This window comes from Ictalurus punctatus, chromosome 14 (genome assembly GCF_001660625.3).
Source record: "Ictalurus punctatus breed USDA103 chromosome 14, Coco_2.0, whole genome shotgun sequence".
Classification (NCBI taxonomy): Eukaryota; Metazoa; Chordata; class Actinopteri; order Siluriformes; family Ictaluridae; genus Ictalurus; species Ictalurus punctatus.
In genome coordinates, this window is record NC_030429.2 from 28,692,586 (window position 1) to 28,703,845 (window position 11,260).

Genomic DNA, 11,260 nt, shown 5'->3' on the forward strand with positions numbered 1-11,260 from the left:
CTGGTGATGATTACTCTGCTGTAGAAGTCTGCCTGTCTGTCTATACCTAATATTAATAATACTCTGTCTGTTTCTCCTCCTGACCCCCTCTCTCTCCAGCCGTCTCTGTGGTATCACAGCAGCTCTGTGTTAGCTCTAGCTCTGGACACGTTGACTGTCCCCTACAGGCTCAGACAGAACAGCGCCCCCATGTGGCAGCTGGCGGACGCGCTCACTGTCTCAGGCAGGAAGGTGAGATAGCAGAACGTCACCTGTGTAATACACACGTGAGCATCAGATAATCTTCTGTTTGTTGTTCTCAGGTTGTGTGCGCTTACGGGTCTGTTCCATTTCCCATGATGCAAGGCAGCTGCCTTCCTGACGCGCTAAACACCTGTGGTGACACATTACCATGGAAACCTCTATCAGGTTGCCCTGAGCTGGCCGACGGGCGATGTTTCGGCCAATCGGTGACACTCCGGGGGCTGGAGGGACAGAGCAGTGTGAGGTATGAGGTGTTGAGCACTAACAGCTTTGTGTTGTCGAGTCAGTGAAGGCTTTAGTCTGACAAACTGTTAGTGTGTGTGTGTGTGTGTGTGTGTGTGAGAACGTTAGTCGATTCAGTAAGATGCACTATTTATGCCAACGATAAGCAGTACGTTTTACAGGCGCAATGGTTCACTTTGTTTACATTTCTAAAATATACAAATAACCTGAAACATATGGAGAGCATGCTAAAAGGTAATGGTTTAATCCGTGACCTCAGCACAATGTGACTGGAAAGAAAAAAAACATTTGTAAAACCGTGAATGCACTTCACTCCAAAACATAATCGTTTGTATGGGCCTTCTGTCGGTCATTTTATAGACACGCCCCAACGCCACTTCACTCCGCCCTCTTTCTACATGCTGGGAGAGGAAAGAATCACGGCTGAAACCTGTAAGCTCCCAGTGCAGCCAGATAATTCTTGTGTTGGCAAAAATCATGTTGTGTTTCAGAAAAAAAAAAACTTAGACACAAAATGCATTAACACCAGGAACAACACTGGCAGCGCTAAGGTGGGGTTTGTAATTACTGATGAAGGAGTGGAGCTGAACATGGAGTAGGTGATGTAGCTCCTGGACAGGTCTGTAAACGCAGTCTGTATAAAGCTTTGAACTTTTCAGTGGCCTTCTTTAAATAAGGAATCCAGCAGATAAGGTTTCATCACTCAGAGAGCCAGGTAAGGAGATGCTTTAGATTAATCACCTTCAAATGTGTGCAATGTTAGATAACTGTGTAGTTTTGCTAATGATGCAAATAGTAATAGTTTCAGCTGAAAATTGCTGAGAACTTGTTTTAAATAAACAAGGCAGAAGTTAAATTGAGCTTATTTCTAGTATGTAATGTCTATGGCTGAATTGGCCGTGTGGGCAAAAGCTAACTGCTAAAATGCTAACATTAGCCAGCCCTTATACAAAGCACTGTAGCTCACCACTCTCACAAGCTGAGTACTTCTTTATTGTGAACTCAGGATAAATTAAATATAATTAATCACTGAACAGGATAAATCAGATCCTGAGATGAGAGCGGTGAAGTTAGAGGCTAAGGAACAGAGCGGTGAATAGAAAGAGAGCTAGTTAGCTGTAGGAAGCTTCTGGCTTTATCAGTTAATTCTGTTTAAGAACTGCGTGCTGGGTCAAATGTAAAGCAGGATTAATTAAATACTGTAATACTAATCCTTATGATGGTTTGGTAATGATAATGAGTTTATTAATCACGTATACATTACAGAACAGTGAAATTGTTTTCTTCTCATACCCGAGCATGTCAGGAAGTTGGGGTCAGAGCACAGGGTCAGCCATGATACAGCGCCCCCTGGAGCAGAGAGGGTTAAGGGCCTTACTCAAGGGCCCAGCAGTGGCAGCTTGGCAGTGCTGGGGCTTGAACCCCCGACCTTCTCATCAGGAACCCATAGCCTTAATCGCTAACCACTGCCCCTAACTCTGTCCGATCTTTAATCTATCGGCCACCTGAGGTCCAATCTCTAAAGGAATGCTCCTTTAGACTACATATTTCTGGGTTTTAAAATCACTGTTTATTTGTGGAGGTTATTCTGGTGGTTTAATGACATGAGGTAGTGCATGGTTATACTGGTTGCCAGGAATTAAAAAACAGAATAACGCTGTGTACTTTCATTAAAACAAAAATAAGTATAGTAACTTGTTTACTTGCCATAAATGCACTGTATGGAAATTTGTGAAGTACTATGTAGAATGTTTCTATATTCAATTTAATTCAATTTTATTTGTATAGCGCTTTTAACATTGGACATTGTTACAAAGCAGATTTACAGAAATATTAGAAATAAATGGTAAATTTAGACATTTATCTCTAATGAGCAGCCAGAGGCGACGGTGGTGAGAAAAACTCCCTGAGCCGATATGAGGAAGAAACCTTGAGAGGAACCGGACTCAGAAGGGAACCGTCCTCATCTGTTTTAGTTCAGATGTAGATATTAGAAAACTTCACATGTCCTGTTTTTAATTGCTGTACATCACAATTTTTCCCCTAGAATAGTAAGAAATAAAAAAAGTTGATGGAGATGTCATGAAGTCCATGAAGAGATTATGTCCTTTTATCCCTTCAGTTCTCTGGTTCCTGGAACAGAACATCCCTCCAATCTACACTGTGCTCAGTCAGGAGAAGAAATACTGAACACACACCTGATAACACGCTACCCGTCTACGCCACTGTAAGTCTCTCTCTCTCTCTCTCTCTCTCTCTCTCTCTCACACTCACTCACACACATCACAGATCATGCATTATGGCTGTAAATATGATGTGTACTGTTTGTTTGTTTATTTGCCCCACAGAGCAGTACAGTTGCTCTCCTCCCCTAGTAAACTGACCCCGCCCTTCCCTCAGATCTTCAGCCCAAAACTCGACCCTCAAGGTTTAATACAGAGCCAAACGTCCACAACGGGTAGGTGTTGATACCACCACTGTACACTTCACTACTCTGTAGAGTGCTCCGTTACAGACCTCTCCTATGGCCAAGTGCTATTAACACTGTACGTTACCTTATCGGACGCTGTAGTACACAGTAGTACTTTATAAGCACAGAACCGTTATTAATTCAAATCCAGAACTATCTGTAACCTGGACGCGGACCTGTGTCACGTTTGCATGGCATCCTGTGACGTTTTCCACATAATGAGACGAGTCCATGTTTTTGAATATTCAAATAGAGAACAGTAAATTAGGTGTTTAATTGAATCGTAATCACGAGCTGCCTGCCTACCACGGGTGCAGGAAAGTGCTCAATTGATAGGGACGTGTGTGTGGTGGACTGCAGGTTCTAAATACCCCTCGCTAGAACTAAAGTCCAGGGGGTGGAGTCAGACATGCTCCTGCTCCTCCAACCTCGTCAAGAGGGTGGAGTCAAACCAAAAGTCCAGGGGGTGGAGTCAGACCTGCTCCTGCTCCTCCAACCTCGTCAAGAGGATGGAGTCAAACCAAAAGTCCAGGGGGTGGAGTCAGACCTGCTCCTGCTCCTCCAACCTCGTCAAGAGGATGGAGTCAAACCAAAAGTCCAGGGGGTGGAGTCAGACCTGCTCCTGCTCCTCCAACCTCATCAAGAGGATGGAGTCAAACCAAAAGTCCAGGGGGTGGAGTCAGACCTGCTCCTGCTCCTCCAACCTCGTCAAGAGGGTGGAGTCAAACCAAAAGTCCAGGGGGTGGAGTCAGACCTGCTCCTGCTCCTCCAACCTCGTCAAGAGGGTGTAGTCAAACCAAAAGTCCAGGGGGTGGAGTGTGCTTCAGGTTGGATAAGTGTATTCGTTGTCCCTTGTTGTACAGCGTCTCATGGGTTAGCGCTTGGGGTTAGGCTTATAGGAGGAATTGGATCAGGTCCAGTTTTTGGTTCTGTAGCAAGGACAAGGATCTCCGTCTAGGTTCTGAGTGTCTCTCTTTTTGAACACTGTGTGGTTGATGCTCATCATCATGACTCATTCACTGTGGTTTAAACACAGGTCTAAACACTATCCAACAGATGCAGTTATGCAGTTTTGAAAAAACGTCTCTCGATGTAAGATGATAAAGGTGGACCAGCCTTGTCAGTGTCTCATGGAATCATTTGGCCTCACTGCTGACATGTCACGCAGTATTTTAGCTGTGTTGTGGTAAATATACAAATGATTAGGTGCTGCAAAATTTTTTAAAAATTCTCCATGTCTTTAAAATTGCCACATTTCATACAGTAGTTTGTCTGTGTGTGGTTGAGTTTTAACAGGTACACTGGGTCAAGTTTGACTTGAATACAAGGTAACTTTTTGGACTATTAAGTAAGCATTCCTCGAGGCAGTTAGATTCCCACTCATAAACTTCCTGCTTTGTATGCCACTACCTCTAGTGCTGCCACCTAGTGTGTAAGAAGCGATAGAACTCGTAATGAATGGTAATTAAATGGAAATATCACAGTGCACCTCAGAGAAGCAGATTCGTCTTGCCAGTATTTTGTTTTGTGATATTCTGCCTCATGCCTAGATAGTTATATTACATTGCTAATCTAATCTATGCTAAAGAAGTAAGCATACATCACACAGATTTCACCAAAAATGCACACATTTTGGACTGATCAGTGCGTTATCCAATTTGTTACCAACTTTGCGTTACCAACTTTGCATAGTCATTGGTTTACTGTCTACTGTGTTATATAGTAGTACACTACGCAACAGGTCACCTGATCACCACTAATATTGTCATACTATATTACACTAAATTACACTCTATTAGGGCCAGGTACACCATTACACAGCACTGTAGCACCACGGCAGGCAAGTATTAATAACACAGCAGTTCACTACAAATATAATGGTTTTTTGTTGTTTGTTTGCTGTATTTATTCATTTTGTGTATTTAATGTGTTTATGCTCTGGTTTAATTTTTGTTCTTTTGTTCTTTTATGTTGTTGAGAGGCACTTAAATGGTAAACTTACATAGTTCTTTTTAAACACAGCAGTTCTACAAAGCGCTTTACACTGTGTCTCATTCACCCATTCTCACACACACACACACACACACACACACACACACACACACACACACCAAGGGTAGCAGAGCTGCCATGCAAGGCACTAACTTATCATCGGAGCAACTTGGGGTTCAGTGTCTTTCCCAAGGACACTTCTGCATGTGAAGACGTGGGCCGGGAATCGAACCTCCAAGCCTATGATTAGTGTACAACCCGCTCTACCAGCTGATCCACTGCCACTCAAACAGATTATTCATCTCAGTCCAGCTCTGACTGATGTGGCAAGAAACGTAAACGGAAATAATTAAACTGCGTTGGTGTTTGTGTAGTGTCTTTGATCTCTGAGTGTGTTGCATGTAATATTCGTGTAGCGTGATTTCTAACTGCGCAGTATTTTGTTGAACCTTTTGTCACATACTGTACTTCAACATGAGTGTTTACTTTCCCTTAAGTGGTTTAAAGTCTGGGTGAGGCAGTTTATTTTTATAGCTAAGAACCGGTTATCTGTAACTGGGTTCATTTAGCATTTGAAAGTAATTAAGTAATTAATTTGTGTTTTGACTTAATTGTGCCATATGTTTTATTTTCCCGCTTGCAGAGGCTCCCCCGCCGGTTTTGTCTCTTCCCGTGTTGTCGAGTTTGCAGTCCAGTTCATCGGTGTCTCGTTTCCTAGCCGAGCTTCAGAAGTCCTGCAGCGCCATCGATTTACGTCGAGTTTCTCCCACTTTCCTTTCTCACAGCGACCAATCTGAAATCGCAGAGAACCTTGAGCAGCTTTGGACGCTTGCGCAATGTTACCGTGACGACAGTGGTGGCACAGTGCGCTCTTCCTCTGAAGATGATGATGATTAGCTCTGTGTAAACAATCCAAGAGCAACAAGATAACATTTCTTCAAATTAAATCAGTTCTGCACTGAATCATGGCACAGCTAAGAAATAAAGATGGAAGGACTAGATTAGATAGTGCGTGGTATTGATGGTGAGATGGATTAGCTGCTAAGAAAGAGGGAGGAAAAGTAATGTAGAGGAAGGATGGTGGAAATGGAGGATAATGAAAATCACCCCATATTTAGCATCTTGGGGACAAAACTGTAGGGTAAAAGGGTGCTTAGGACTGATATTCTCAAGTAAAGAAAACTGCATGTGTGTTAGTCGAGAATAAAACATTTATTGACCGATAGAACCTCACTATTGTGGTTCATGAGTGTGGTTCATGAGTGTGCTCCATAACCAAGCTAGTTTTTATTGAAAGAAAACCTGCTCCTTCAAATATTGACTGACCTTATAAAAACAAAATGTATAATAAAAAAAATAGTTTTTTGTATATAGCTTTATATGAACATAAAACGGTTATTAATAAACAGTATTCTGCTCAAATTCATTTGAAGATGGAAGAGTATTTGATGGAAGAACTATCCAGCCTGATTGCCAAAGGGAGTCAAAATGGTCTTTTTGGTTTAAGTTTAAAAGAGAAAAAAACTAGATACAGATGAAACATTCTAAACAGGGTTTTTTGTTTGTTTGTTTTGTTTTGTTTTAAATTAATAAATATTTTTTTTTATAAAAAAAAAAGCTTTTGCGTTTCTGGTTAATTTTCATCATTTCAGATTAATTTGGGGCTAAAACTAATGAGCAATCTGGAATGGCTATGATGTGTAATAGCAGTGACGGGGTAGATAGGGATCACTACATGTTATAAAAAATAACAATCTTTTATGAAAACAGAATAACCTTCCAAAATTACACCAGAGAATTTGGATTCACAAATATGTTTCCTAGACTTTGGTGTTGAAACAAGCAGAAACTTTTAAAGGGAACCCTGACTATGAAGACTTGGATGGCTTATTAGATTAACTCTGACATCCGCTATATAAATCCGCTACATAAAAACACTCTAGATGTCAGAAAAAACATCCTTGCACTCTTAGGCCGCCATTGCTGTTTACATCACAATGCATTCTGGGTAGCGACATCAATTGGTTGCAACGGTCTTGATTCTCCACGACCCTACAGCGATATAAACATGTCTTTAGCCTTTTCAATTTGAACCCGAGTGTAACATAAGCGAGGAGGCTAATATAGAAGACATTACTTAAAATGTCCATCCAAATGAAGACGATCAGAGAGGTGAGGAGGCGAGAGTGGGGCAAAATCCATGGTGTCTGTGTAGCAACTGCACGTCTATGCCAGCCGAGAGTGTTTGTTGTTCAAGGCAAGCACATGGATTAAACTATCGTTTATGAAACGTATTCTAATATCAATAATTTTAGAGATTATCAGCCATCTCACCGTCATATACTTTATCCTGTTAAAATTCCCACGGCCCATGAGCGTGCTGCCGCCATGTTTTGGGCAAATCTATGCTATCTACAGTTTCTCTGTGTACGAAGGTACTCATATCAGTGGAAAGCTACGATTTTTGTGATTCGATTGATATAAACCGTTTTGAGATGCAATCACAACAGCAGCTACAATCTGTCAGACCATCGACATACAATCAAACATGAAATGCAGGCAACTCACCTCATAGTAATCCACTGATCATCCTGACAATAACATCCTGACAAAAACAGTCTTGTTACACTTGCAAAGGTCCAAACATTCCAATTATGTAAAAATATTTAATCCACCTTTCAAGAGACCAGAACCATGCGTGTACTCCAAATGGTTCAAGAACAGCTTTAATTTTACTTTGGGTATGCCAGGTGTTTTAGGCTAATTTTATTGGAGCTTTATGTTATGAATGTACAGAAAAAACACACTAACAAGATGCTTACGGGTTTGATTATATTTAAAGATATCCCCTGTATCACAGCACACAAGAACTAGAACATTACAGCCAAAAGCAGCACAACCATTTTGAGAGCACTGCGTATGTCACATAATGGCGGCCTCCGTAGGTTAAAATGTGTATTAAATATTAAGGATTTTTAAAGTAATGAACATATCATGTGTTTATTATCTCGTGGATAAATCAACCTTTTCAGCCTAAGTCAAAAACTTCAGAGACAGAGAATTTAGTAGATGTGAAAAAGTAAATAAACTTTATTGAAACAATAAAGTGTGACAGTCTGCAGAAAGTCCAAATTATTCAAACACACACACAGCCCTTTTTCTACCTTCCTCCACAGTGTAGTCATTGTAGGCAGGGTTTTGCCTTTCCTCATAAAAACAGACCAATCTTCTTCACCACAATTAAATATCCATGTCTATATGTTATCTTAAATTTGTGGAGCATCCGCAGTTAGTCGTTTTTTCTCAAAAGGATTTCAGGTAGTCATGGTTTCCCACAGGCTTGTGTGTCCTGACCTTGATCCACACTCGCCTTTTTTAAGTCTTATCCTAGCTCGTTATTTGATATCTGGCCTCAAAGTTATACCTGCTTCTGTGGAAGAGGATACAGGCTGGTACAGAATGAACAACTAGTGTACAGTAAGACACAGAGTTCATCCAACTCGATCCACACTCAGAATATAACTTGATCAAACATTGTTCTGTGGATTTAGATTATGCTTCTAACTATTGATTATGCATATAGATTCTGCTTTTTAACCAATATTGATTATTTGATTATGCTTAAGTAATAATTCTAAATGTTGGTTATACTTATTGATTACACTTCATAAATATTTTCTATTCTAACAACATATTTTAGTAGAAGAGGGAAATTATTGCTTGTTAAGGCCTACAAGACTTCATAGTCAGGGTTCTTTAAAAAAAAATGAAGAAAAAATCATTAATATCCATTTCAGTGCATGCAAAGGAAAAAAAAAACGTTTCCTTTTTTTCCGCCAATTTCCTTTGGATGAAGTTTGTTTTGAATGTATGCTGTGTTTTTCCTAGCACGAGCACAGAATGGCCAAAAGGTGCACGGACCCTCATCCTTCATCTAAGGTTCAGCATTTTAAAATATGACCGTTATTTCTCAGCTGTCCCATCACCGATTACATTTAGGAAATCTGCATCGCAACTGATGACAAAATGAGCTCCCGTGGCATGTGATTGGTCAAGCGGTTTGTGGCGGGAATCTTTTATGGAAAATTCCAGAAACTCGCATCAGGCAGGGGGGATGGAGGGGAAGATCACGGGATAAGATAAAGTGAGGTAAGAAAGCAATTAAATAGGTTATGATCTACATTTCTACTTTTAAATAAATAAATAATAATAAAACTACTTTCTTTGGAAATTAAGTATTTTAGCACTAATTATGTTGTTAAGTTCTGCAGGTATGTTCTCAATAGGTCTTAAAATAGCCTTAACTCATCTTTTCCCCTTTTAACGCGGTTATTCTTTACTATGTTATTTAAGGTTATATTAGGATGACAGATTTTATTAGCAATGTGCTAACTAGCCCTCTGATCCTGCCATGTTAGCTAGTTGGCTAGCATTAGCATTGATGATTGCAGACATTTTAATACAACCAACAAATTTATCGTAAGGAGACAGAGGAGGATGTATCCATATTTACAACGCGAGAGAAGACAAAATGGCGGATAAACTGAGGTAAGGAGCCTGTTAGCTTCCCTCCCCATTTCTCAAAAGGACTCTAAATTTTACTCTTATGTAGGGCTTGATTTGAGGATGACAAATTTCATTAACAACTGAGCTAACAAGCCAGCTGACGTTAGCTAACTGCTTAGCATTAGCAGTGACTATTGTGGATTTAAAAATCTCCAGAAATCAGTTTCAGGTTCGCTCATGTTAGCTAGCTGGCTAGTGTTTGCTGTCAGGTTATCCAGTGCTAGCTAGGTGGCTAATGTTAGTAATCAGTTTAGTTCTAACCCATGAGATCCTGTCAAGTTAACTCAGTGTTCAATAACTACATTCGCCGGTCAGAATTGCATCATTTTGACCTCGGCACGTTCAACAGACGAAATGGGAAACTGGATGCCCCCATGTTTGTATTTTGTTAGTAACAAATTAATTGCTAGCATTGCTGTCGGTAAAAGATGCAATGTTGAGCGCCATGTCACTCAAGTTCATGGTGACTTTACTCCGGACGTTCCTGTGGGTAGCGGGCTACAAACTGAAAAGGTGAAGCAGCTGAAGACAACATTACAAAAACAACTATCTTTATTCACCAAACCGATAAAGAGAGGAAACGCTGTAACAGAGGCATCATTTAAAGTGACGCGTCTCGATAACACACAAGCTCACCGATGGCACCATGGTGAAGGAAGCGATGACTGCGGAGGCAGAAACTGTGTTCAGGGACAACAAAAGCAAGACAGAAATGATGTCCGCTATCGCTAATGTCCAGCTCAGTGGCAAGAAGGGTTTCCTTGCTTTCTTCAGATGTAATGGGACAGTTAGAACAGGACAGGCAAAGGTGTCAATGGTGTCATTTCAATGTGATGAATCGGTGGACTTGAGTGATACAGCCCAGGTGGCTGTTATTGTCCGGATGGTTTTTGATGATTTTTCCACCACAGAGGAGTTTTTTACATTACTTCCTCTGAAAACCACGACCAGAGGAGTCAACATCTACAATGTTTTGAAGAACTGTTGTGAACCTAAGTGCATACACACCGGCATATACCTCTCTTGTGGAATCAGTGCCGTGTCAGTCAGCTCATTAACTGTAAATAAGTGTGAATGCACTTCATGTCAGACTTGTGACCCATCATGCACTTTCTCATGTACCATGCACTCTCATTCATGTGCTGTACATTTTAGTTCAGAATGCAGGACAACATTTGAAATGCTACTGCTGTTTATATTCCAGTTAATTTAGCTTGGACTTTCATTAATGTATATACGTAAACTCCCGTATAGTTCTGTGTAGACAACTATAACAAAGTGTGCTGTTCTCCATAAAGAACTGTACTCTCTGATTCTGTCTTCTTCTCTGACTCCTGCAGGTGTAGATCAGTTTGTTCATTTGAGAGTTATGATACATTATGTGAAAGATTGTAAGTATTGTATGACCTGAGTAGCTCTCAGACACTTTCATTTTTTTTTTTTTTTTTTTAAATAGCTCTTAAATGAAAAAAGGTTGGAGACCCCTGGTTTAGACTTTTGCACAGCACCCACTAACTCAGCCTGATGTTGCATCGCATATATTGCACCAACGACTGCAAATTTGTGCACCATATTAAAAATACAGTCATACTGTTTCTTCCATCGACCTTCGTATCCCTTACATCATTAAAAAAATTTTCCTTTTCTACCTACATCGAAAAAAATGTAGATTTTTGTCCATTTATTTTGCTTTATTTTATTTTACTTTTATTTTACTATTAAAAAAAAAGAATTTCACTGCATGGT

General features: G+C 40.3%; 1 protein-coding gene across 1 annotated transcript in view; it reads left to right on the forward strand.

Moving 5' to 3' along the window:
• Positions 1 to 6,176, forward strand: part of msto1 (misato mitochondrial distribution and morphology regulator 1) — a 14,290-nt gene extending 8,114 nt beyond the window's left edge. Inside the window, exons 10-14 of the mRNA XM_017485193.3 lie at positions 100 to 231; positions 303 to 487; positions 2,609 to 2,713; positions 2,835 to 2,944; positions 5,592 to 6,176. Of these exons, the coding sequence (XP_017340682.1) occupies positions 100 to 231; positions 303 to 487; positions 2,609 to 2,713; positions 2,835 to 2,944; positions 5,592 to 5,845 (786 nt within the window). The 3' untranslated portion in view covers positions 5,846 to 6,176. The remainder of the gene's footprint in view (positions 1 to 99; positions 232 to 302; positions 488 to 2,608; positions 2,714 to 2,834; positions 2,945 to 5,591) is intronic.
• The last annotated feature ends 5,084 nt before the right edge of the window (positions 6,177 to 11,260 follow it).